The sequence below is a fragment of the Rissa tridactyla genome, chromosome 3 (assembly GCF_028500815.1).
Source record: "Rissa tridactyla isolate bRisTri1 chromosome 3, bRisTri1.patW.cur.20221130, whole genome shotgun sequence".
In the NCBI taxonomy this organism is placed as follows: domain Eukaryota; kingdom Metazoa; phylum Chordata; class Aves; order Charadriiformes; family Laridae; genus Rissa; species Rissa tridactyla.
This window is the reverse complement of record NC_071468.1, coordinates 406594-433125: the sequence shown is the minus strand read 5'-3', so window position 1 is coordinate 433125 and position 26532 is coordinate 406594. Positions and strand designations below refer to the sequence as shown.

The following is a 26532-nucleotide window of genomic DNA, read 5'->3' as shown; positions in this document are numbered from 1 at the left end:
TTGCGGATGTTAAATAAGCAGACTGACCGGTCCTGATGCATGAGGCTGCCTCTTAAGGAATGTTAAAGACACTTCAGCTCTTCAGCTACACCGATGCAGCCGATCGAAGACTGCACCAGAGCAATGATCAGTGGCTGCCACGTACTCTGTGCGCTGAATGGCCTGTTTGAATTGGTGTCAGAGCAAAAGCTGAGCCTGAAGTGTTACACAGATGTAAGTCTTCTAAATCTGCCTAAAGAATGTTTTTCTAACGTATGGAAAAGTTGCACATAGTTATTTAAAGTGGTGTATTCTGTAGTATGCTGCTTCTTTCCCTTCATCTGGAACAAGATCGAACTTCCACCGGAGAAACGCCAGCCTCGTAAGTAAGAGCTATACCGGTGTAACTGCTTTTGCCATTAGGCAAGAGCTGGAAGGGCCTTGCTGCGTCTGGGAACGAGACACACCCTGGCGGGGCAGCGCCTGCCCCCGTCTCCCTGCCCCCTACCAGCCTGAAAGGTTTTGTTCCAGACACTTCCAAGCTTCACCCCCCTCCCCAAAGTCCCCGCTGCTTCACACAGCGTGACTTCCTGCATGCTTTTGTCCTCTTTTCCCATGCAAACACTGAAATGTAATTATTTCTTAGTAGTAGTACAGAGGAATTGTGTAGCTAGTTTTTTAGGATGGAAAACTCAGATTTACAGACCCCACAATGCCTGGCAAGTGGTCTGTCTTAATTGTACAGCATTCGTAAGGACTAATTAAGCATGTTTCTCTCAGTGAGAAGCTTCACAGAACAGCTTCAACTTTAGTTTAGCTTTTGAGCCTTTATGGTGGCTTGCTGCCGTGTGCCCTGCTGTGGTAAAAGCTGCGAGTGGCTACAAAAGGTGCCACGGCCTGACCTTGCTGCTATTTTGTGATGTGAGGGAAACCTTTTCTTCCATAAATTCAGCTCTGTGCGCTGCGGGCTCTGTTGTTAGAGCAGGGGCTGGGCTGTGGACGTGCATCACACCCATCGTTGGTGTCATGGAGGCGGCCCTCACCACGCCTGAGAACGGGGATGCTTTGTCTGCGCCGGTACCACCTGTTAGGATAGACTTAAAAGTATTTTTATTTTTTTTTTTAAGCTTTTTTGTATAGGGGTGAAATTGTTCTCCTGTGGGCCCGCAGCTGCCGGCCTCACGCGGCGGAGGCGCGCAGACGCAGCCGTGTGCCTGAGGGCAGCCGCCCTCCCCTCCCTCCCGCGGGCGGTGTGAGGGGGTGCGGGCCGGCCCTGCCTGCCCGCCCGCCCGCCGCCCCCCGCCTCGCCGCGCCCGGGCCCGCCCCGTCCGCCGCCGTTCGCTCGGCGGCGCGGCGACAGCTGCCGGCCGCCGTAGCCCCTGCGAGGGGAGCCCGTGGCCGGGCTGGGAGGAAGAGAAAGGCGGCGAGAGTCGGGTTACAAGATGGCGGCGGCGCTGCGGTAGCTGCTGAGGCGGCGGAGCGGCGCCAGCGAGGACCCGAGCCGGGGCGCGGCGTCGCTCTCTCGCCGTCCGGGAGCCATGAAAAGCGGCGCGTTAAAGGCCCCGCCGTGCCCCTGAGCGGCCCGGCGGCCCCGCTTCCTCCTGTTCCCCTCCGCCCTCGCTCCATCGCCCCCCGGAGGCGGAGCGGGCCCGGGCCTGGGCCCGGGGCCGGCGCGGAGGCCCGAGGCCGGGGCTGCACCATGTCGGACACCCGTCGGCGGGTGAAGGTCTACACCCTCAACGAGGATCGGCAATGGGACGACAGGGGTACCGGGCACGTCTCCTCCACCTACGTGGAGCGGCTGAAGGGGATGTCGCTGCTGGTTCGCGCCGAGTCGGACGGTGAGAGCGTGGCCGGCGCTGCGCGGAGGCCTAGGCCGCCCGCCGCCGCCCCGGCCCGGCCACGGCCCCGGGCGTTCTCCCCTCGCTCCCCGCGGCGCCGACACCCGCCGCCGCCGGGCCTGGCTGCTGGTGTCCGTCCCTCCCCCCGCGTTTATCGGGGAAGACCCCAGGCGATTGTTACGATTGATTTTTCTCCTCCGCCTTTCCTTCAGCTGGCGGCTCCGTTCAAAGTTTCCTTCCCCCGCTAAGCCGCAGCCGTGTTTACCGCCCGGGCCCTAGGCTTCCCCCCGCTGGGCACCCTGGCCGGCTTCTGACCGGGTAGAGATGGAGTTGTTACACGTGACGACATCTTGTTGGCTTTTGAAGTGCTCTTTTCCTCCCATTCTCGCTACTATGAAAAGTTAATCGGGTTTTTTGTTTGTTTTGTGGTGGTGGTTTTTTTTTTCCCTAGAAATTCACTGATCGTATTCTGAAGCGGTGGAGTTACGTGGTCTTCCTCGTGTTTTATTTACTTTAAAGTCACCTTAAGGGTCTCCTTTGGAGGGGGGAGGGTGCGCGCTCTTCACTTTGTCGGCCGACAGGTGCTAATGTGCTAAATAAACCACCTAAGACTGGTATAAATGACTCTGGAGCCGTTGCCAGGATACATACACTACTTGCATACACAAGATAAAGTCCTCGGGTTTATAGTATCTAGATGATTCACCTCTGAAGGACAGTTGAAGGAAATAAAAGCGAATGGCCCACGTGGCTTATGTGGGCAAAAACAGTTTTATGCTGGGAAGCACTTTACCTGATGCAAATCTGTATGGGTTTGCTAAATGGCCTTTAAACAAGCTAATTGTCACACCAGGTTTCAGGGGGGAAAATGTTGAATTTTGTCTTAGCTGGCTTATTTTAGGGAATTATGTTTAAAGGAGATGGTTCTTCTGGACTTTCTGTAAGATATGGAATACATTGAGGATAGCACATGCGCGGTTGTTGTAAGATGCATGGAGATGTTTGGGTTTTTTTACACTCAGTAAATATATTTTCATACCTTTTTCAGGTTCACTGCTGTTAGAATCGAAGATAAATCCAAATACTGCATATCAAAAACAGCAGGCAAGTATTATTGCTAGCCATTATTTTTTTTTCTGGTTACTGAGGATTTGTTTTACACTCAAACTAATTGCGTTTTTCAGAAAAAAAAGCAAAGCAGTATGACATGTAATTGTCAGTGGTGTTTTTCATAGAGGGAAAAAACTTCCTTAGACGCCTGTAGATGCTATGACACTTTGCATTCTAGAAATTAAAACATGGGTCTCCTAAAAAACCCTTTTGTACTTCAGTCTTTGAAGAGATTATACACAATTTGGATAAATATCAAACTCATTACAGGAAAAAGAATTAAAAAAACATACATGTGTAACATCCCAGGCCATATGAAATAATTACCGAATGAGGAAGGCAAAACTTTGGCCAGCTCTGTTACATCATATTTACTTCTTGAGTTCTTTCTCTGGAAATAACAAGAAGGAATTTGTTTTTGTGGGACTTCTTTCATTGTTGCTGTTTAGTTTATGTTTTAAGTCTTGAAAACTTCTGCTCTCCTAAGTAAAGGGACTAGCTGTGGTGAGACTTACTTGCACGGTTGCACTTCCTGGGGGTAAGCCTTCTGCAGAACAAAGAAGTAAAACAGTTGGGAGCTATGTTAATAGGTCATTTTTTGTTTAATCTACTGAAAAATTAGCTTACTAAATCTCTTTATTGCTTTTTCCTTTTTCTGCATTAATTTTTGGTGTCTCTGCCTACATTGTTCTAATGGTTATTACTGAGTTCTTTCTTTCTGTTCCTTTGTTCTACAGGAGACTTTCTGTTCCTTTTGTTCAGTGTTTCATGCTGCTCTTCATCATTATGGTATCCAGAAGTGTTTCAGTAATTTTGCTTCTCCTCAATCATGGAGACAAATCTTGAAGGATTTTGTTTGTTTTGATTTATTTTTTTTTTTTCAATGGAAAGGTGACAAGTTATGTTATGACAATTTGAGAAAAGATATTTTTGAGCACAGGTTGGCTGACTTTAGCTTAGAAGTGGGTCAGAGTCTGGGGCCTGGCTTTTCAGGAAGCTCATTAGATACTGGTGGTTTTAGTCCAGTGGGTGACGGTTGGTTGTAGGCTTTCCTTGGGTGGCCCATACTGAGGGAGGAGGACGGTCTTTGTGGAGCTCTGCAGGGTTCTGAAAATTAAGAGCCTTGAACTGCTTCCTGGTTAGCAGAGAAAATTAATATATAATGAAATACAAATGCAGATTATGCTGCTGCAAAGTTTTAAATTGCTTCCTTTTTGCTGCCTGTTTTCTGAAACTCCAAACCGATTATTTGAAAGCCTTCTTAATTGGTAGCAAAATTTCAAGTGACTTAAGTACCTTTTGTTGTCATTTTTCTTGTGGAAGCCTTTGTAGGTTGTAGTTTTGAAAAACTGAGTCTGAGGTTTATTTTGGTTGGCTTTTATTACTGATTTTAATGCTTTTATGTCCTCATGGCTGTAAGCGTTTGTTTCATTGTTCACTCTTTTGAAGAAGTTTGGTTTTGGGTTGTTGGGTTTTTTTTGTTTTTGAAGAGAATAATGATTGATTTCTAGAGACAGGTTCTAGGTTTGTCTAACCTCTGAAATGATACAGCTTTTAGTTGACAGAGCTCTGTCTTCAAGTTTTTCATGTGTCTTTCTGAATAGAGTAGCAAAAAGCAGAACTTAATGTAGCATTCCCATGTTTCTCAGTTTGTGAGATTTCAGTCTCAACTCTAAAAGGTTGTAGTATTGAAACCTTGGCATCTCAGGAGCAGATCCTTTTTTTAAATGGTGGAAAGATTTAGGCAAAATATTTCTTGGTTCACCAGAGATGGAGAGGTGGGCTTTCCCTATGTGAGTGTTGAAGTCTGTTACGTAGGTAGCCTGAAGACTTGGCGGCTGTGCTGATCTGCCCAGGGCAGATGCTTGTAGGTGAACAGCCGCGTGGTGGAGAGCGCTCTTTTCCACTTGCCAGAGTTCAACTGCAGATTTTCGTTAAGGTGCCGATCACCTTGGATTTGGGGAAAGTCTCAAGACAGTGTAGCTTGATGGAAAAGAAACACGCCCTGCCTATGCATCTGTCTTCATAGAAATTACTTGAATGAACTTAGAGAATAGCAGTCACTTAAATTGTGGCTTGCATGCCATCACTCTGCAGAAAAAAAAACCACACTGATTTTTAGTTATTGTACATCTGTGAGTGATTCCCAATATTATGCTCTTTGTGCTAAGTAGTACTATAACTACCGACTAACCGTAAACAGGGCAGGCCTGTTACCTGCCTTCTCAAATCCTGTTTGTCGTCACAAGCTTTCAGGCAGAATAGAATTCTGCGAAGGTGTTAGGCATACCATAATCATGACCTGTTTCTCAAAAGAAACAGGACTCGGATTGGACATAGGTGCCAGGCTGCTCAGCATACAACGCAAAAGAATCTCTAATTCCATGTATGCAAATAACATGAGAGCCTGAAGAGGTTTAGATCCCCCTGGATTTTGGGGCACAGGCTGTGAGAGTTACAAACCTCCACTGGACGCCCCATATTGGCCAAAGGGCAGGGTCGGATGTGTTGTGGAGGCTCTAGCAGGAGCAGTTTAGAAAGTTGTTACCACACCCATTTGTTGTTCCACCCTCTGCTTGAGGTTACTGTTCCCTGGCAAAACTGGCAGAAGAGTGGGTCTTCAGTGAGAAATCAGATGGATCCGTTCCTGTGCTTTGTTCCTCCAGCTCAGTTTCGAGTGCGGTAATTTTCAGGTGCATGGCTGTATGACTTTAAACAGCTACAGAAGCCCTCACTGCGAACACTGCCTTCTGATGTTAACTCTCCTTTCGGTGTGCTCTATCCATTTTCAGATCTGAGCTGAAGAATGTGTGCAAATACTCTCTTTCGCACAGAGTTGCCATCACTCGTGAGAACAGAGCGATTTGCTTCAGGCAAAATGGGAGCTGGTTGAGGCTGGGATTTAACACCTTTCCAGGGGTGCTGTTAACGCCAACCTGAGCAGTTGCCAGGGGACTTCTTCACTCCTCTTTCATGCCAGCATGAGTATTCGGGTTGCTGCCTGACAGGTTAGATGTAGGAACTGATTCAGCTGAAATAGCCCTTTTTGCTGGATTAATTTTTATCGTCATGTGTTCCCCAGTCTGGTTCACTGTACAGCACCCTTCTGCTGGCACGGGGCCAGGGCCGCGTCGAGGGGCTGGTGGAGGAACAAGGAGAGATGGAGTAGCAGACATTGTACAAACCACTACGTGCACTAAAGAGGGGTTTGAACTGCTCCCTTGGTTCTCAGCTGTTCTGAATTAGTCTCTTCTTTTGTTTGTCTTTATAATGTGTTTGGGTGAATTAAGGAACGTTGCCGTTGCTCGTGGAAGGAGCAGCATTGCAGGTGGGAGTGGTAGTCTCTCGCAGCAGCTCAGCCTGGAAGATGTCCGTCTGTGGTGTTCGTGGCTTGTCTTAGGTCATGCAGGAAGTGTATGCCAGATAAATAGATTTCATACTGGTATTGGACAGTTATTTTCTGATGAAAGTATCTTCTAGTCTTTCAGAAATATTTTTGGAGAAACTTACATAACTTATGCTGTGTGTGGGCAGTACAGATTGAACCGAGTACAGTTCAGTAACTCAGGAATTCTCACAAAATTTTTGAGTGCAGTCTCTATGGATGCATGCAGTCATTTAAGTTACTGCACTGTATCTCTCATTTGAATCATTCCGGACTATGAGTAGAACCTTTTCATTGATGTGTCCTCCTTTGTTCGTTGAGGCACCTCCAAATCTCAGCTCACCTGGAGGTGTGTGGGATTTTGAGTGTTAGGCCATCTGTAAGTTCACAGAACATCTCAAGATAAACATTTCATATTTTGAGTTCTGTAACACCCGTAACATTGTACTTAAAAATTCTTATTTTTTTATTAATCTCTAAAAGAGAACTGGATATGGGACCTGGTCAGACTTTTCAGTGCCTGCAGATGACAATTATTTTTTCCTTGAAGCCCAGTTCAACTGCTCACTCTAAAACGGCACTCTGTAAACACAGCGATGGAGCTGTCTGTGAACCAGAGATGAGGGTGGACAGCTGGAAGCAAAACCCCTGTCAGCTGTATGAAGCTGTACCATTTGTGCACGTGAATCGGAGCCCAAAAGCAGGGAGACCACCTATTAATATGTGTGACGGCAGGACAAAAGTGCGAGTGTAATATGGGGCACCGTAGTATAAACAAACAACTGCCATGAACAGCATTAAAACCATAGTGCAGTGAGCACTATGGTTTCCCGGAATGGGAAAACTTTGTTTCTTCAAGGAATGTGTAAAAACGAGAGAGAAAAAAAAATTGAGCTTGTGCAAATACTGGTTTTAGTGTGGCCTGTGACTACGTTTTGGGAGAAGGAAGCTGATCTGTTGGTAGGCTGAAAGGCAAAAACTCTTAAAACACACAACTACATATGGATATTGACGGAGTAACATTAATGTAGAAATGAACTGGAGAATTAATGCTGTATTGGTGATGCTGATTTTCATTCATGTTCCAGAGTAGTAATTGCGGCAGCTGGTAAGTTGTCTTTGCTGAGACAGGCGTGTTTTTCAGATAGCGTAGTGAACGCCTTACAGATAGGCACAAAGGGAACCAAGAAGTACTTGTGTGATAAAGATGTGAGGGGGCAATGGCAGCATCTTTTTCGTCATGCCCCTGAAATTTCCTGAAGTACTTTGGGCGTCTGTAAGCCAGTCAGGTATTTGTTTACATTTGGTTGCTAAGCTTTGTTTTACATGTTACTTTGCATGTTTTGTTTACCATAAAGTGATGCCTAAGGTAAAGACTTACAAACCTTGATAAGTTGTGCAGTGAATATTGACCTTTGCAAATTCAGGAAGTAAATTACCTTATTGACCATTAAGTAAGGGCTTGTTGGTGTTTGTTGTTTTTTTTTTTTTTTTAAAAAAAAAAAGGTACAGGTCAGGAGGTCAACAAACTTGGCAAAATGTTGAACTCTTGCTGGAGTTCATCAGATGTACTGCAAAGTTAGCAGAGAGCTGTTCAGTTTGAACATTTTAACATGAAGATGAGGTTACTGTAGGATGCTGAACTATGTATTTAATGTGGAAGTACAGGCTTATGTTCCTTACAGAACTGCAGCAAGTGTTCTGATAAAACCTCATAAAAACACCTTTTTAGTCTATTCGGAAACTTCAGCGAATCTGTTCCAGAATTGATAGAGGCAGTGGTAACAGAGAAAACAATCTGCTCAAATGAAAGTACCTGTTGGCAAGATGTTTGTAAGTAACTTCAGTAAGAACTTAGGAGTTTTATATTATTCAGGCTGTATGTCTTTTAATTCAGAAAAGAATATTTTAACATTATAAAAGGCATTAGTTAGGCATTATTTCTCACATTGCTAAGGCTGTATTAAACCCTTTCGGAGGAGGAAACGCTGTAATCTTGTTTTTGTTTCTACTTCATTAAATATGAAAAGACTTAAATTGTTATATTGCAGGTTTTCTTAATCTCCTACAATGTGCGTGTTCCCTTTTCAAGACTGTTGGCTTAGAAGTATGTTGCAGAAAAATGCCATTCTAAGTGTTTTGGATATGAAAAACAGTATATTTAAATATATCATATGTAACAGAGTGGTCATGAAATAGCAAAAAAGAAAGGTGATGTCCCTTATGGCGGAACAGGTGATTTAATTTTTTGGTGTCTTATCTTCTTTTTTGACAAGTGTAATTTTAATCAAAAGTATTTATTCTTTAGACGTGACTTAACGGAATACAGATCAATACGCAGTATAGACCTGTTTCAGAAACAATTTTTTTGTTTGTTTTTGCCTTAAACAGGACACCCTGATTGTCTGGTCAGAAGCAGAAAACTACGATTTAGCGCTGAGTTTTCAAGAAAAAGCTGGCTGTGATGAAATTTGGGAAAAAATCTGCCAGGTACAGTTAACTTTAAATACTCTGTTTCTTCCAGACGTTTTTGTGTCTTCTGTGACTTCATGTATTTGTGCTGTAATTTTTAAACCTACTTGTAAAATAAGCACACGTTCGTCATTATTTTCTGTGGCTTTTCTGCATAAGATCTTAAGTTTCCAACTATTTAGAACGCTAGTTGTTGTTTTCGTATTTGAATTCCGCGCTTTTGAAAAATCAGTGTAATGATGAAACTCGGGTGCTGGCCATTTTAGGAGTTTGTGTGTAGTAAAAAAGGGAATAGCAGAGTACCACGTTTTAATCGTCCTGCTCCCAGGTGGCCTTAGGAAGCTGGCTTATTGGAGTGTGGTGGAACAGCAAATGTGTGGTAATGCACAAGGAGCTAGATATTTCACTGTGGGAGACAAAGGGGTGGCATTGCTCTATAAAGTGGCATCAGAAATGTCAGTGATACGTTTTTCATCAAGATCGAAGTCTTATTGACTGTCTGTGTCTTACGGATATTTCGATCTTCATTGTTTTTTCCAAAACAGTTTAGATTTTATACTTTCAACTCTGGAAGTGACAAGTCGATGGAGTTGCATCTATGTGTACATAATGAAGAAACCTGGGTTTTCATATCTGGAATTTATCATAACCTTCTCAGATGTTGAAGTGATGCAATGTAAAGCTATTAACTAAAGAAACGTAGAAGTCAGATTTCCTAGCAGTTCCCTTTGAACAAACTAGGCAATTTAGATGCATTCTTAATCTTAGCGTGTTTTGGGGTATAATGTCTTCTCAGCCAGTTCTGAAGTGCTGTTGTTGAAAGGAGCTGATCCTAGTGACCGCAAGTATATGCGTCTGACAAATAGTCCCGGGTTTAAACTGGTTCTAAATAGGGGCTGAGCTGGCGACCAGTCTGAGAGGGAAGTCTTCGTGCAATCAGACAATGTAAACTGTTAGCCTTAGGTTCTTTCATCAGATTCCAGAACTCCTTCTGCTTCGTTCTTTGAGATGTCTGCATAATGTGATCCTTTGTGATGCTGTTAGGGCTCGGTTAGATTTCATTTTTTTGACAAGGGTACTGTTGAGGATAATGGTAGTGACTGTAGAATTTAGAGGCAGCAAACTTACTCCTCTGCATGGCTAGAAGTTTTCCAGGCAACTGAAGGTATAAAAGTGCTTAAACGCACACGTTATTGCAGTTATTGCCCTGATTATTTTGCTGTTTGTTTTGGGGTGAGACAGTAATTATGTGTGCTCTCTTCTTAGGTTCAAGGTAAGGATCCTTCAGTGGAAGTCACGCAGGACCTTATTGAGTCAGAAGAGGAACACATAGAAGAAATGCCTGAAACTAGTCCTTTGATCGACCTTCCTACTTGTGAACTCAACAAACTTGAAGAGATTGCTGACCTAGTTACCTCTGTTCTCTCCTCACCCATCCGTAGAGAAAAGCTAGCACTGGCCTTGGAGAATGAAGGCTATATTAAAAAACTATTACAGCTTTTCCAAGTCTGCGAGAATTTAGAGAACACCGAAGGCTTACATCATTTGTATGAAATTATTAGAGGAATTTTGTTCCTCAACAAAGCAACTCTGTTTGAGGTGATGTTTTCTGATGAGTGTATTATGGATGTTGTTGGATGCCTTGAGTATGATCCTTCTTTGGCTCAGCCAAAACGGCACAGGGAGTTCTTGACCAAAACAGCAAAATTTAAAGAGGTTATTCCTATAACAGACTCTGAACTCAGGCAAAAAATCCACCAGACTTACAGGGTACAGTATATTCAGGACATCATCTTGCCGACACCGTCTGTTTTTGAAGAGAATTTTCTTTCTACACTCACTTCCTTTATTTTCTTCAACAAAGTTGAGATTGTCAGTATGTTGCAGGTAAGTGGTTTTTAATATGATACGGATGGATTATGTATAGATACCTCTAGCTGTAGCTTCAAAATTGATTACAGCTCTTTATCACTGTGTAAGTTAATCATACATGCCTTCATTTGCATAATGTTTTGAATGCTTCCCCTTATTTCTGGGACCTTTTATTTTTAAAATTATAGATTTCAGGTGCGTATATTAGTAATTTTTTAATGGGTTGTAAACAGTTAAAGATTTCGTGATTCACGAGCAAATACACATTTTGAGCTGGTTTTGTATAGATATTTAGGGAACAAGCAAATTTTTGTATTATATATCAGGGACATTTGTGACATCTTTATAACAAATGCTGAATCTGTGGTTCAAAAGGGCATGTTCAGAACCGTTCCTGTTATACTACTGTTACTTTCTGGTACTAATTTCAGATGTTCCTGTTGTAGTGTAAAGTAATTAATTTTTTTTTTCCTCGTCAAACTGATAAACAGAAGTAATAATTAACCAACATGTTACTATGTCAAAAAACGTACTGAATACTTTGTAGTCAGAAGCGGGCTTAAAAGTAGTTGGGTCTGACAACCAGGCTGGATGGTGGAAGGAGCCTTGGTAGAGAGCTGTGTGTGAACTTCATGACACTTGGGGTATTTTCAGTTCATATTTTGTTGTGCAAAGTGGTTTTATTCTGTTTCTGACACACGTCCTTAGAAAAATGGTGCGTTTGGGTAGAATAGAACATCACGAACCTGTCGGTTTTGTTTTGAGCGTGGATAGTCTGTGTGAAATAGGAAGATGTGTCAAGGAGAAGAAGAGAGCAGTAAAATTGTGGAAGGAGAGGGGCACTGGAGGGATGACATTGCCATAAGGAATATTTCTAAAGGATGCAATAGAAAACTGGAAAAAAAAATCGAAACTACAGAATTGCATGAATAAGCTTTTGGACCTCTTTCTACTTTGGTTGAATAGCAGGAAGAAACTAAGAAGTAAATCCCATTTGCAAAGTTAATGGCTTTGTATTAAATAAGTCTTTGCCTTTTTATTCTTTTCCATGTATTAGTTTTCTAAAACTAAAATTAATTCATTATCATTCTCCTGAGGCCACAGTCCCACTTCCATTTAGAGATTTTTAACTCTGTAAACTTCTTTATTTTTCATGGAAGTTTTAGCATTCTGAATGTTTAATTGTGCCTTAAGAGAAGACTATGATTTCCTGTTACCCGTAGTACCCTCTTGCTGCTCTCAGTCACTGCCGTCCTTGCCACAGCTGAGAGAGTATATGGCACATCTGCGTTTGCCTGTCTGTTTTCAAGACCGTAATTGAGACGTGCGTGTTGATTTACAAATCGTGTTGATGCCATACATCATTTGAGCTGCCATGAGAATTACAAACTAAGAAGAAAGCACACATGGAAGAGATGTTATTGATAGCACGCTTGAGGAAAATTACGTGGTTGTATGGACCTCAGGTTCAGGACTTTCACAGTCCCCTGGTGTAAATCAGCTTTTTGTGGTGGCACAAGAACTCTGAAGCTCCTTGGGGTTTGGTGAACACATTGGAAGTCTCGTTACCCTAAATACGCCGGCAAAGCTCCCTAGGAGAATGCAGTTTATAGGAGTAACAGATTGTGTTTGCTGCGGCAGTAAAGCTCCTTTCTACGTGCTGTCAAGCGGTAGATCCCAGTGCTGCTGTCAATGAAGGGCAGCCGCGTGGGAGACTGAGCGAGCATGGAAGGCAAACCTGGATCCACCCTGTGCTTTAGGACACTGCACTACGCTGTGCGGCAGCCGTAGACTCGCAAGAGTTCTTTCTGTTGCCAAGTGATCTGTAGTAGGGATTTTCTGGCCTATCTCTTGCTGATTGTGCTACTGTTATTTTTTTTAACAGGCTTAATTAAGCTGTTAAAGCCAGCAAAGCTTAGAATAAGCTACTAAGTCTCTGTATGTTGCACTCTCTCTGATGTTGATTCCAGGTATTGTTTGTTTGTAAAGCATTTCTTTTCCCAGGTGTTAAAATATTCAGGATAAAAATTGTGAGCCTTTTTAGCTGGCATTCCTGTAACTGTCAAAATTCTGTATTATGTTAGCCTAATAAAGCACACGGATTTTAGCAACAGCACACAGAGAAAGAGAGAAGTAAGCACCCTCTACATTATGCAATGTAATGTTTATATCTATTTATTGGAATGCTGCTGTTCCGTTCATGTTTGTTCAATGCATAAGTAAAGTTACAGAGTTGAATCAGTACAGTGATGCGTAATGTTGTAATGCTGTAGCATAATGTTACTGTTTGCTTTAAGGTTTATATTATATTGAAAAGGTAACAGTGGCATTTGATTTGAGAGAATGCCAACGCTATTTTCCACGTGAAGGAGTGCAGAGAAATGGATGTACAGAGGGGGCAGGAGGTGCCCAAACAGTTGCGAGATGATGATGTTCACCCTGGTTTTCTTGTACCTCCTGAGTTTTAAGCAATGGTGTAACTGAAACGTTCACTTAACAGGAAGTGAAATGTTGTCCTATATAAACTTAAAAATAAATATCTCTTGGTAGAGGGTCTGAATGTGAAAAGTAAATAATTCTCAAGACAGTTTTCCAGATTGGAAAGACTGAACTTGCACAAGCAGAGAGCTTATTTTGAGATCAAGGTTAACGAGGCTGTGGCTGCGGCAAACTCGTAACATGTTGATCTAGTCACCCTTGTGTAGGTGCTCTGAAAAAGGGTTTGAGGAGCTGCAGATGCAAAATAGGGTAACTGACGCACAGGAGACATTAGCGGGGTCGTGTGAACGGCATATGCAGCACAGTAAAAACTGTGTCTGGAGTGGCAGTTTCTCATGTAGAAGTGCCTGGTATGGGCTGCCCCCCTGGAAGGTGACGTGCAGGGTCCAGGGAGGGGGCCTGGAGCAAAGACTGTCATTTTCCGCAATTTCGGTATGCAGGGGTGTGTGGGTAGGGCAGAGCTGTGACCCCAGGGGGGACATGGCAGAGAGGGAAAGGGAATGACAGGTTCTTTGGAGACTGGTGGTTTAGAAGGCAGTTTGAGTAACCATCCCCTCTGCTCAGCTTAACCTACGGTTCTGGTCTCCTGGACCTGCTCCTGATGCACAGAGCGAGGACCGAAACAATGCCCTGGAAATGATCCTACCAAACATCTACTCTTGCCTTTCCATTTTTGTTGTAAAATGTAGGGCTGGAGAGAAAAAAAAAAAAAAAAGGAAATCCTTATCTACCAAATCTACTAATGCACGCTTTTTTGCTTATAATTAAGCATTATAGTTAAGCTTGAATTAAGTTTGACTTTCCACAGTGTGGGATCCAATAAAGATCAATGTTTTCCCTTTGAAGAGGCATTGTGTAAGTCATGTTCTTCTTGTGTTACACAGGAAGATGAGAAATTTTTGTCTGAAGTTTTTGCACAATTAACAGATGAAGCTACAGATGATGACAAACGATGTGAATTGGTAAGTCAATGGTCATGGTAGTTCTTTAAATGCTTTAAACCACAGAGATTAAGTAGAAATATTGAAACTGTTCTTCTAGTACTGCAGTCATTGAGGTATTTCCGTAACCATAGAATAATTTCTAATGTAGCTGAAGCTTCATTTATGTACTCACTAGAGAAATATTTCTTGTGAGGTAAGCTCTGATTTATTTGTTCTGAAGAATTACGTTATTGTTGGGAAAGTACTAGCACTAAGCTGACACCCTATACCTAAAGGTACGCTTTCTTCCAGGTACTCTTCAACACACCACATCACTTCTGTTTGTCATTTAAACACTGCTTTTTTTCACTGTACTTTACTCATTCAAAAAGATCTCCTATGACTGAGGATTACCAGTAGTCCCTTAATATATATATATTACAAACATTATTTCTCCTTGAATATGTTTATCAGCTGAAATTGCCTTGTTAAAATCCTGCTTTCAGCAAGGGAAGCATCTTGGTTTTTTCAAACAAAAGGCAGGCCAGACAGAAGTGTAAATCCCTCATATGCTAGGTGTGATAAAATAGCTACAAAGTGACTGTATCTCTTTCTGAGGTAGATTTCAACCTCTTAAATTCCATTGTTTGTTTGTTTGTTTTTATTTTCTTTTGCTTTCCTTTGTTGCTGAAGGTTAGAGGAGAAAGGACTAGAATAATACCATTTGCTAGGAAGGTACATACCGGCCAGTACACAAACTCTGAGACAGATCATAACAGCTTCCTACTTTCCGTGAGTTTTCTGAATACACTGTAAATTACTTTTTCCTATACGTTAGGTTAACTTTTTCAAAGAATTCTGCGCGTTTTCTCAGACGTTACAACCTCAGAACAGAGATGCATTTTTCAAAACATTGGCAAAGTTGGGAATTCTTCCAGCTCTTGAAATTGTAATGGTAAGTGAAAACTTCCATTTTTAGCTGATTTTAATAAAATTTAAAAAAAAAAAACCAACAAAACCAGCCATTTAACCAGTTTCTCAGATCTGCTAAGCACCTTTGTGTAAGTTTGATTGGACATCTTTGCTCTGCTGAACGTTGAAGTTTATCGTAACATTCAGAATCCAGTTTTCTGAAGTAGCCTAACTTTATTGCTATTATTATTTTTACTTTGCATGATGGAGAAGCCTGTGGTAAATGCAGTCCTTTTGACAATGTAGTGTAAAAATTGAAAGATACTCTTTTGCATGTCGCGGCTTCGTTATTTTTTTTTTCTGTTGTTGTTGCTGGAACAGTGCCAAAGAAGTATTTTTAGATGATCTTGAACTGTTAGCTTGTTGCTATTCGAAAGATCACCTAATCCTGTCTTTTCAGAGGTATAAAGCGGATTAATCTATCTTAATCACAATGTGAAAACAGAAGTTTTTTTCACTCCTTTGGTTGAAGCAGCTGTTGCTGCCTGACCATTGCAAATCATGTCCGTGCTATCGTTACTCAGAAACTAGAAATTCAATGTTTTTTTTATATTCTAGAGTAACAACCTGTGAAGTTAGCGAAGGATGTTGACTGTTGTGAAAACAGAAAAGTCATGTAGATGTTCAGTGATTAGGTGAACCCTAATCTTACTATGCTTTTCCAGGGCAGTCCAAATGTTTCCTGTTACATTAATATTTTAGGCTTAGAAATTGTACAGTTATTGGAGAAAATCACATAGCTTAAGGAAAATTATTAATTCTTGTTGCCTATAAATGAGTGGAGAAATTTTTCCACAAAGTGATTTGTATAATTGGTCCTTTTGTACAAAATCAATAAACTGTGGATAACAGGTACAGAACAGTAGCATTTTAGATATTCCAGCAAGTAGCACAATATAAATGTTTCCTGCCTAATTTAGGGCTATCAAATTCACAGAAATCCTTTGCGTGCTTTCTAGAGGAGGGAAATAGTGGGGAAAATATTTTGTTGGTTTGTTGTGTTTCGTTTTTTTTCCCTGTAACTATTACTGTGTGTCTTAGAAACTTTTGTAACAAAATGTTCTCAAAACTTTGAATTCTCTATTCTATGCAGCTTTACTTTATAATAAATACCAAATTTTATTTACTCTAATAAATTGATCTCTCTTTAAATTAGGGAATGGATGATCTGCAAGTTAGATCTGCTGCTACAGATATATTTTCTTATCTAGTAGAATTTAGTCCATCCATGGTCCGAGAATTTGTAATGCAAGAGGCCCAGCAGAGTGATGATGTAAGTAAAAGTGCAGTTTGTGGAATATACGAGATTTAGAGCAAATGGGAAAAAAACCAGCAAAACCAACCTTTCCAGCGTTTGGAATACAGTCAGCCCAAAAATGTAGATAGTAGAAACACAGGAAAAAATAGATTTAAGATATAAAAAATTGTGAGCATGTTGGTGTTCTGTGTGTTTACAGTAATAAAGTCGTAGCGCTGCCTAACAGTGACTTAGCAGGTGAGGAGTGTTGTGCTGCACGCAACTCCGGTCTCTAAATGCAACTCTCAGTTTCAGTTTCACTGAGGTTTTACTGGGGAATTGACTCCACTATTGAAACTGTCTAATTGTTTTGTGGTTGGTTTGTTTTGGTTTTTTGCAGGATATCCTCCTCATCAACGTGGTCATTGAGCAGATGATCTGCGACACTGATCCCGAACTTGGGGGAGCCGTTCAGTTGATGGGGCTCTTGCGCACGCTGATAGATCCGGAGAATATGTTGGCCACAGCTAATGTAAGAAAACACAACGGGGTAAAGACTTTTACTGTCTCGGCAAAATGAAAAGCATGTTATTTATTGCTGTTAGTGTGGTAGAGGATAAAAAAAAAAAGAAGAAGAGATTTTTATTCTTTTTTGAGAGTGTTGTGTATGGTCTGATACTGAATTTAAACAAGCTAAAAAATAAGCTAAAATTTCCATAGACTTTTGATAAACGGTATGTGTATGTGGTATTGTGCAAGTGTTTAATAAACTAAGCGGTCCCATGCTTCAGTGAAATAGCATATTTGTGTCCATGGTGGCGCTTTTCTGGTGATAGCGAGGTTGGCTTGATGTGTCGCGGATCTTTTCCCAAAATAAAGAAATGTAACGTATTTGATGACAGTAATGTTGCAGGGCCAACAAAAAAGATCCAGGCAGACCTGAGGGAGGTGACAGAATTATTTGCAAGCTGTCTTTTATGTTACTGCCCTTTCTTATTTAAAAGGAAGTATACAAATGCGAGTATTTAATAAAGTTATATTTGTTTTAGAAAACGGAAAAAAGTGAATTTCTCAATTTCTTCTACAACCATTGTATGCATGTTCTTACTGCACCGCTTCTGGCCAATACATCAGAAGATAAATGTGAAAAAGGTAAAGTTACTTCCCTCCCGCCCCCCTTGCTTTAAATCTTGCAGTGTTTTCCAGTGACTTGTGGTCCTGGAAGGAGGGATGAGCCTCTTGGTCCAAGCTGGGAATGCGCTTGCTGAAAACTCTGTATCTGCTTGACGTGTATTGTTAATTGTATACATTTCACTAGTATATTTTTAAAGAATATTTACTGTAAAGCAGAGCGTGTCTTTAGTTCACGAGTACTTTTTTCTGAAAGCTTACAAAAACGCTGTGGTGTTCACCAGTGGTTACGTGATTCCAGGCGTGATCGGCTGTGCTACGGAGACTAACTGTGAAGAGCGGTTTTCACTTGGCTGGAGTATAGAAATGCTGAAGGAAATCTATTCAAAGAAATACAACTTGCAACTCCTTTAGCTTGTTTCTTTTTTTATGTTTCCGAGTAACAGCAAAAGGATTGGCAGTCTCTCTTTGGCACACGCAAATAGCACTGGCTAGTTTACCTCCAGCGCTTTACAAACAGAAACTTAACATCATTACAGCCTCTTGAGTCAGACTTTTTCCTGAGCACTCTTTCAAGAGATTAAACCAAACCAATACATATTTGGTAAAAACATTTCTGTCATCTGACTCATCTTCTCATATCAAGTGATAAGTCAAAAAAATAAATGTTTTATGTATTTTATACAAAAATAAAACTTGTAGAACATGTGTAGTACTCATTTTATAATATTATTTGTAAAAATTTAGAATAGGCACTTTGTTTTAGTCTAGGTAGGAATACTGTTCCTACGTATTAGATTGCATACTTTCACCTAGTGGAATTTGGATCTTTGTAATGTAAATTGAATATATAAATCTCATCTGGCATGCATTCTTGCTGTTTGCGTATTTCCCCGTAGCTCACAGAAACTTCTGATTTGATGAAAAGTTTGAACAGCTGGTAGAACTGATTGTTTATCCCCATCCTTTAAATATTTACAGTGCTTTGAAAACCTTTTTCTGATTTGTTTTTGTTTTCTATTTATCAGATGCAGTAGTTGGGTCCACTAAGAGTAATACAATTTGTCCTGGTAAGTTTTAATTGACCTTGAGTTTTGAAAGTTGTCTTGTATGCTGTATGTGGTGTGTTTATTTAAAAAAAAAAAAAGTTAGATATGTCCACACTCTATTTTTTTAAAATCCTTTTTATTGCAATAGATGTAGGTGCTTTGCTTCATTTGCGATGACAGGAAGCTGAAAGAACATTTTCATCTGCTTTTGAGTTACTGGTTTCACTTTTTTTTTTTCCTCCCCTTGTCTACTTTGCTACTGAAAGTTTAAATTGCTGTTAGTAGAATATGTGCTAAGAGACACAGCTGAGCTTTTACAGTTTGGATTTTCATCTGTGCAGGCGGCTTCTTTGAGCACTGTGAAAAGACATTGCTAATGAGGTTCCCATGGATCCAGAGCTGACTGGCTTGCTTTTAACTACCTACCCTTAGTCTGATTGCCGTAGTCAGAAACTGGCTGATCCTGGAAGAAGTCCCACTGCCAGCTCAGGGTGATTTTTGTGACTGGAAAAAAAAAAAAAGAAAGCAAGAAAGAAAAAAAAAAAAAAAAACCAAACAAATTTATGTGTGGTGTTTTGTTATGACCCAAAGTCCCACTTCCCAGAGCAATCCCGTGTGCCACTGTCGTGGTTTGGCTGGATTGGCCAATCAGGATGACAGATGGCCCTCCCCCAGCTTGCTCCAAAGAGGGGAGAGGAGATAAGGAGACTTAAAAGTTTAGAAAAAGAACTAAACTGCTTTCATGAAAATAATAATAATAAATAAGGAAATAGTAAATAATAAGAGAATAATAAAAATAAAATTGAAAAAAAAGTATACAATATATACAAAACCGTATCCAGCTCCCAGGATGACGATCGCGTCACCAGCAGGCACAGGGAAAGTCCCAGACTGGAGTCAGCAACGGACAGGAGCTGAATTCCGGATCTGGAGTCAGGAATGCTCAGATCAGGATCAAAAGCAGACGAACAGACGGGGTCCTCCTCGGCCGTCAGCCACTGAAGAAAGAGACTTGCCCCTTTGATCCCTCAGCTTTTACGCTGAGCGTGATGCAGATGGGATGGAATACCCTGTTGGGCAGTTTGGGGTCCCCTGTCCCATCTGCTCCTCCCTGCGGGTGGGACCCCTCTGCGCTTCTCCGCTCCCGACCTCCAACGGGGCAAACAGCGCAGTTAGCTGCCCTTGGTTGTTAGAGCAGTGAGTCTAAGCAAGAGCCTCTGTGCGCACTGTTCCTTGGTGTAATCGGGTCTTGTCACTGTGAGAGTGAACAGCTTCTGGACACGTGCTGTTAGTTTCAGACTTCAGTCAGTTAGAAGAGACCCAACTAAAAAGTAAAACTACAAAACAGAAAATTGGTTCTGTTTTACCTCAGACCAGGACAGCCACTGAAGACGTGTCAGGAACTGTAATGGCAGCTGAGCTTGGTGAGGATTTGGTATATGACAGTCCTTTTTTTTTCTTTTTTTTTGTAGTATAACTTAAGGCATTAATTTTTCTTGTAGATAATTATCAAACGGCACAACTACTTGCCTTAATTTTGGAGCTGCTTACTTTTTGTGTGGAACACCACACGTATCACATCAAGAATTACATTATGAACAAAGATTTGCTAAGAAGAGTACTGGTCTTGATGAATTCAAAACACACGTTTCTGGCCTTGTGTGAGTATGGAGCTGTTGTGATTTCCTTCTTCAGGGCTTTGTATGTACTGCGTGGAGTGTAGAGGAGTAAAAGCATATACTTTATTCAAACCTCATGTTAATTTCCTATTCATTACTGACTAGCCGTTAAGTAGTTTTGGAAAAAAAAAAAGGTAGCAGATGTCTGTTGATGTAGAGCAACGGGGTTTGTGGTGGAAAGGGAACTGTATCTTTTGAAGTCCACAATGATCCTTCCAAGTCTTTATGACGGTAAGGATGTTTTGTGATCAGCCGTCTTTTCTCATTTAAATGGAAGAACTGTCATTTCTTAGTAACGTCATCCATCTAGTGCTCCTTGTGGAGAGCGAATGAAATCTGGTGAGCCGTGTTATTTAAAGAATAGGGGCTGGCTCTGGGAGCTGAACACGAAGCAGCGCAGGAATGAGCTAATGCCTTAACTTCATGTGTGCTAAAGCTTATTGCTGCCGTATTTCAAAAAGAAGTTAATGGACCCTGACCACACACTCAAATACCCATGAAAGTCAAGGGCTGAAAGAAAGGTTACCTGCCAGCAAATGTTTCTGCTGAACTTTCAGAAAGTGCTTTTTAATGCTCTTTGTTTGGAGGCGCGTCTTCCTCGCAGTAACATCAGGGTTTTTCAGCTGCTTTCAAGAGAAGCAGGTTGGAACCCTGGCACGTAGTTACTAAATTCTGGAACCTCTCTCCTCACGTAGGTGCTCTTCGCTTTATGAGGAGGATAATTGGCCTAAAAGATGAATTTTATAACCGTTACATCACCAAGGGAAACCTGTTTGAACCGGTTATAAATGCGCTGTTGGATAATGGAACTAGGTACAATCTACTCAACTCCGCTGTGATTGAGCTGTTTGAATTCATCAGAGTGGTAAGTTAAGCAGCTTCTTCAGCTCTTACGTGTACGGGGCATCTCGGGTAGAAATACACAGTGCAGATCTTTCCCTTGAAATAGTGTATTACTACTTAAAATAACAAACCCAAAATCCCGTAGATAAATGCCTTAAATAGAAAGTAGGCAGTAAGCTGCTTCGTGCTTCTTTGCTTGATTGTCCCATCACAGGGTATGTGTTGGTTGGTCCGATTTACTAAGTCTGTGTAAAAGTGTCCTGTAGATTAAATTCTTCTAAGTGGTTGAGCGCCTTGTTTCTAGACCGAGCTTTGAAGTGAGGAATTAAGTGAACGCTTGTTCTTTATGATGATGTTCTTAGTCTGGACAACGAATCCGTTACTTTTACAATTAAACTGTCTAAAGCCTTCCAAACTTCTGCATGTTAATATTTGAGACTGAAACCCTGTTTTGTTCTTACGCAGGAAGATATTAAGTCCCTTATTGCACATATAGTTGAAAACTTTTATAATGCACTTGAATCTATCGAATATGTTCAGACATTCAAGGGATTGAAGACAAAATATGAGCAAGAAAAAGACCGACAAAACCAGAAACTGAACAGGTAGGACCCAGTTTAGTAATTTTGAGACTTTCACTGAATGCCATTAGGTGTTCTCTTCTTACTGCTGCTTGGGTTTTTTCTTTCCTGGAAGGCAGAAGAAGCAGAAGGCTGGGGTTTGGTTTCTTTGGTTCTTGATGAAAACTTGTTCAATTAGAGTAAACCCCCGTCTGGCTTTCTTCTGAAACAGCAGGCAGAATTTGAATCCCTTGTCCTGTGTCTCTTACAGTGTTCCATCTATATTGCGTAGCAATAGATTCCGCAGAGATGCAAGAGCCTTAGAGGAGGATGAAGAAATGTGGTTCAATGAAGACGAAGAGGAAGAAGGTGAAGCTGTTGTACCTCCAGTTGAGAAGTCAAAACAGGAGGATGATTTTCCAGATAGCTATGAAAAATTTATGGAAACTAAAAAAGGTACTTAATTAATTTCAGTTTGTTGGCTCTGAGAGTGCTCTGTGGCAGGTGTGCGGCGTGTCACGTAAACAAACCAGTTGCCTGTGCTCCGTATCACAAGCAGGAGCCAGGGTATTCCATGTAATGAAGTAACGAATTCCTGAAGTCTTTAGGATTAAAATAATGAGTTAAATTGCTCCAAGTGTGCATGCAGATTAAGCGACATTCAGTAGCAAAACTTTAGAAGTACTTGTATGCGCTGAGTGAGCAGTGTCCCCGTGTCCCCAGCACCTGCACCATTCTCCGTTTGCGTGCTGGCGCGTGCTTGGATGAGGTCGGTAGATGAGCTGTTGATTTAAACCGAATTTAAAAAAAAGATAGGGTGGCTTTTGCCCTGCGGTTATGCTGTGATGTGGATTGTACCCCCTGGTGTACAGCTGATACTTAAGCATGGAAATGTTTGTCCCTCAGCTAAGGAGAGCGAAGACAAAGAGAATCTTCCAAAAAGGACTTCAGCTGGGGGATTCAAATTCACTTTTTCCCACTCAGCCGGCGCAGCCAATGGTGCGAACGGCGCAAACAGTAAATCCGTGGCAGCTCAGACGTCACCAGCAAGTTCCAACGGCTCCTCTTCAAAGAACGCAACCCTGACCACAGCGGTGACAGCCACGAAGGTGGGAGAACTTGTACAAAAGCTGCTGTCCTCTCTTGGGGCAGCGGAGCAGTGTCGTGAGACTCTGCCGGTTGTGATGTGGTAAGGTTAGCGTTGGCTGCGAGGCAGGGTGTCTTATGTACGTGTAAATTCCTCCAAAGCCCTGTCTAGTTCATAAAGCCCTTACTGGTTGCGGGGAAGGTTTAAGAAAGCCTTAGGTGGGACTGGAGTCTGCTGGTGATCTGGTGGGCACAGTTGGATCTCGCATCTTCTGCGTAATTTAACTGTTCCCGCTCCTCGGCTTTTTTTAAATGTCCAATTGCTGCTCTGTGTGTGGGTGATACACGTACGAGATTGGTTTTTTTCTGAATTATGTTAGTGCCCCCCCTGTCGGGGAATTAATAAGTGTGTTTAAGCAGACGAAATACAGTACACGATGCTCCATTGTGTCTTACACAGTCGTGCATTATTTTAATCTTTAGCCTGCGGGCTCCTGGGAGGCCACAGGAGCGTGGCAGAAACGCTAGTGCGCACACCTGAGGCTTACCAGCAGAACGGCTGGGCAGCGTACGCGTTGCATTCTGTGACTCCCCAGTTGGGAGCTTAAAAAGTGATTTTTAAATAATTCTCAGACCGGATCCAGAGAAGCAAGGAAGTTATGGTACTCTTGGGGGTGGGGTTTTGTGGGTTTTTTGGTTTTTTTTTTTTTAACCTTGAAGTTCAAAAACATTCTGAAGACAAATGGGTCTTTGAAAGAAAAAGGCCTCACCGAGAAACCTTCCGCAGCCTGGTGCGTCCCAGCAGGGTGGTGGGGGTTGTGTAGTAAAGTTGCACATTCCTGGGTATTTTTCTCAACGTGGGATTTTCTTTTTCCTTTTTTTAATTGGCAGGGAAGTCTAGTTGGCCTAGTGGATTATCCCGATGATGAAGATGATGACGAAGAGGAGGAGACATCTCCAAGGAAAAGACCTCGTCTGGGTTCATAAATGAAGCCAAAACTTTGGAATAAGAACTTTTATTATGGGGTTTCAAATGCTGCAACGGTATCAAGAGCTAAAAAGAGTCCGATTCAGAAAGCTTTCTCCCATGAGTATAATAAGATAACACAAGGAGTAGCAAAAGAAACTCGGTGTATCAGCTAGAAAGGGTTAGTTCTGTAAACACAAAGCTTCCCAGGAACTTAATATCTTTCTAGTAAGTACGGAGGCTGCCATTCAGGCTGTCAAAAAAAATTAAAAATTAAAAAAAAAAAAAAAGTGGGTTAGTATTCACAGAACCTGGATGATGGCTTCTCAGCAAGGAAAGTCTCAGGTGTTGGGAGGGCAAGGGGCGGGGGGGAGGTATGGTGAACACTTTTTTTAAAATATTGCAGGGTTTCCCCAGTGTTTAACAGGACTAGGAAAAAAAAAATTCAAGCTTAAATTTTGAACCCAGTAATCTTAATTTTGTAATGGTGCTGTCAGTTGTGTTCTTTTAGCAATGCCTCTTTTAAAAAAATTTTAAGGGAAAACTAACTCCGTTTGCATAAGAACAATCCAGATTTTGGGACCACTTATTACCAATGAAATCGTGTTTCTCATGGTTGGAGGGAGGGACACCGCAGCTATAGTGCACGCTGAGTTGTTTAAAACAGTTAAAAATCAGTTTAAATTTGCATTTTTTCAAAAGGAGAAAATGGAAGCTGGATTCCAAATGGATGGTTTTGCTTGTTTTTTTGATTGGACATCTAGTAATATTTATGCCAAGGAACGGTCGCTTCCAAAATACCTCCGGGAGCTGCTTGTGTCAAAGTGGTGCTGGGCCCGGCCCCCCCGGAGAGCTGTCGGCGTCACCTGGTGAGGACACCGACCGGAGCGGCTTTCTGCGTCGTTAAACCAGCTCCCTCTCCCCAGAGCAGCAACGCGTTTTCCTCTCTGCCAGCCTAAACTGCGTAAGCGAGGTGGTGATGCGAAACACTAACAGGCTTTTCATAGCGATGAATTTAGCAGCGTTTTAACACCAAAGTCACTTTGGACCAAGATGGGATTGTCAGTAACAGAACCGCGGTCTCTGAGGCAGAATCAACAAGCAGCACCTCAATCTGGGTGTAACGCGAAAGCTGCTTTTTTTTGAAAAACGAAAGCACATTCCACGTAGTAGGTAAGCAAACTGCGACAGAAGTAGGCGAGTTGATGGCAAGTTGGTAGAGGCAAACAGCCCGGGTTTTATTCTCAAGAGCAGCGAGTGAACTGTAAATATTTTAATGTTAGTTTGCCCGTTTGTGATCCGAGATCATGACGAAGTGAGAGGAGATTTCCCAACGACAATTAATGTGTCAGAAATGTTAAAATACGAAACCAGCTGCAATCCACCACATAGATCACTCTTGTAATATGTGTTATGGGTCCATTTCTCCTGGAATAGTTTAAGCTGAAGCAGTTTCTCTGTTTTGGAGATTTTTGTAGTTAATTTTAATTTTAGCTATTGTTTGGAAAAAGATGGGCTGTCTGTGTAGATATGAAGTATAGTTTTTTTCCATAAAACAGAAGTTTATTTTGTATTAAAAATACCACTGTACTTGTTTTACACCATTTGTATACATGTGGTGATATTAATGCTGAACTGTAAAATTCAGGAATTAAAATGTGACCCTGTAATTCCATAATTATTGCTTTTGTTTGGTTTGTTGTACATGGTAAGTTAACTCGGAATTTCAAACGTGGCCATTTTTAGACTCTTTTTTAAGATTAGTTACCTGTGCGTTTTAAAGGTAACTCTGTACCACTAGATGAAATCCCAAAGGGAAGGCGCGAGTTCCTGCCGAGGCGTGCGCCAGACACAAGCGGAGGATGGAGGACGGTCCCGCGCCTGGACCTGGGGAGGATGGTGTTGCCCTTGGCGGGCTCCGCAGCCCAGAACGGGACTCCTGCCTTTCCTCCCGCGCGACGGAGCCCTCAGCTCCCAGCACGGAGGGTCCGGGAAGCATTCGCTGGCGAAGCGGAGCTGCAGCGTCGTGGCCCTGTGCTCGCTCTCCTGCTGACCCTCGTCGGGTTTCCTTCCAGAGGGGTCTCTTCTCTCCATCAGTCACGATGATTAGCTTCCTCCCGCGCTCTACGTGCTACTCCAGCAGCAGAGTCACACGGCCTGCGTGCCTTGACTAAACCTGAGGCTGAAAAATGCTGTCACCCGGTCCGTGGACCCGGGTTGTGCCGATTCTCTTTATCAGCTACTCAAAAGAGTCTCCGAGAGCCTCCGGCCGAAGTGTGTCTGTCCGTGCTCTGTTCCCCACCACCCCAGCAGCTTTAAAAAAATACGTTCAGGCCAACACGAAGGGCTTTTTTACAGCAAAAACAAGAATGTCATGAATTTTTATAGTTAACTAGAAAAAGACTGTGTAAAGTGGCATTAGATGTCCCATTTGAAAAAAAGAAAGAAAGAAAGAAAATCCCTGTAGAAGGTGACACACAGCGTCCTTTTCAGCTGGCTTTTGTCCGGGGCCGTTGCTGTTTCCCAGGGTGACCTGCTGGGTTCTGCCTGTTCCCCTGCCTGGGGTCCTTCTGCTGCCGCTCTTTTTTGGAAAAGAAAAGAACTTCTGCCAACATGTATCAGTTATAAATGCTATTTTAATAAAAAGTTACATGAAACTGGAATGGGTTGGTTGTTTCTTTGAATGCGAGTTACTGTTTCAGGCGGCCACCTGACGACTTTGTGCAGGCTCTTCCCTTGCTTCACTTCAAGTCTGTTACAGCCAAACCAGTAAACAAGGCTTTACAAGATTTCTACTTTGAAATGGATTGCGCGTGACATCCCCAGCTTTTACTTCGTGACTAAACTCGTTATTTTTACTTGAAGGTGCATTTATAGCAAAATTGGACCCAAGGGCTGGTAAACTGCCCCAAAAGTATGCAAACGTA

The 26532-nt window shown here is 42.1% G+C and overlaps 1 protein-coding gene across 8 annotated transcripts; it reads left to right on the top strand.

Annotated features, from left to right (window-relative positions):
• The first annotated feature begins 1290 nt into the window (after positions 1-1290).
• Positions 1291-26268, top strand: PPP4R3B (protein phosphatase 4 regulatory subunit 3B). 8 transcript variants are annotated; one of them, XR_008465694.1, is made up of 17 exons: positions 1291-1820; positions 2869-2924; positions 8707-8805; positions 10054-10674; positions 14043-14120; positions 14920-15036; positions 16210-16326; positions 16691-16822; positions 17340-17442; positions 18450-18491; positions 19973-20131; positions 20845-21014; positions 21458-21597; positions 21824-22008; positions 22537-22741; positions 23122-23300; positions 23530-23613. XR_008465694.1 is itself a non-coding variant. In XM_054196802.1 (16 exons), the coding sequence occupies exons 1-16, from the start codon at positions 1679-1681 to the stop codon at positions 23623-23625; spliced, it is 2382 nt and encodes a 793-aa protein (XP_054052777.1). In that variant the 5' UTR covers positions 1292-1678; the 3' UTR covers positions 23626-26268. The 8 variants fall into 8 exon arrangements, 3 of the variants coding, with proteins under 3 accessions (XP_054052777.1, XP_054052775.1, XP_054052774.1); XR_008465690.1 differs by having other exon boundaries at positions 22459-22741; positions 23530-23605; XR_008465692.1 differs by lacking the exon at positions 23122-23300 and adding an exon at positions 25407-26268 and having other exon boundaries at positions 1293-1820; positions 22459-22661; positions 23530-24778.
• The last annotated feature ends 264 nt before the right edge of the window (positions 26269-26532 follow it).

Coding starts and splice junctions, on each gene's coding strand:
- PPP4R3B (XM_054196799.1), top strand. CDS start 1,679: ATGTCGGACACCCGTCGGCGGGTGAAGGTCTACACCCTCAACGAGGAT. Junction 16,327..16,690: donor AGGCCCAGCAGAGTGATGAT/GTAAGTAAAAGT, acceptor GGTTTTTTGCAG/GATATCCTCCTCATCAACGT. Junction 22,662..23,529: donor CAGCGGTGACAGCCACGAAG/GTGGGAGAACTT, acceptor TTTAATTGGCAG/GGAAGTCTAGTTGGCCTAGT.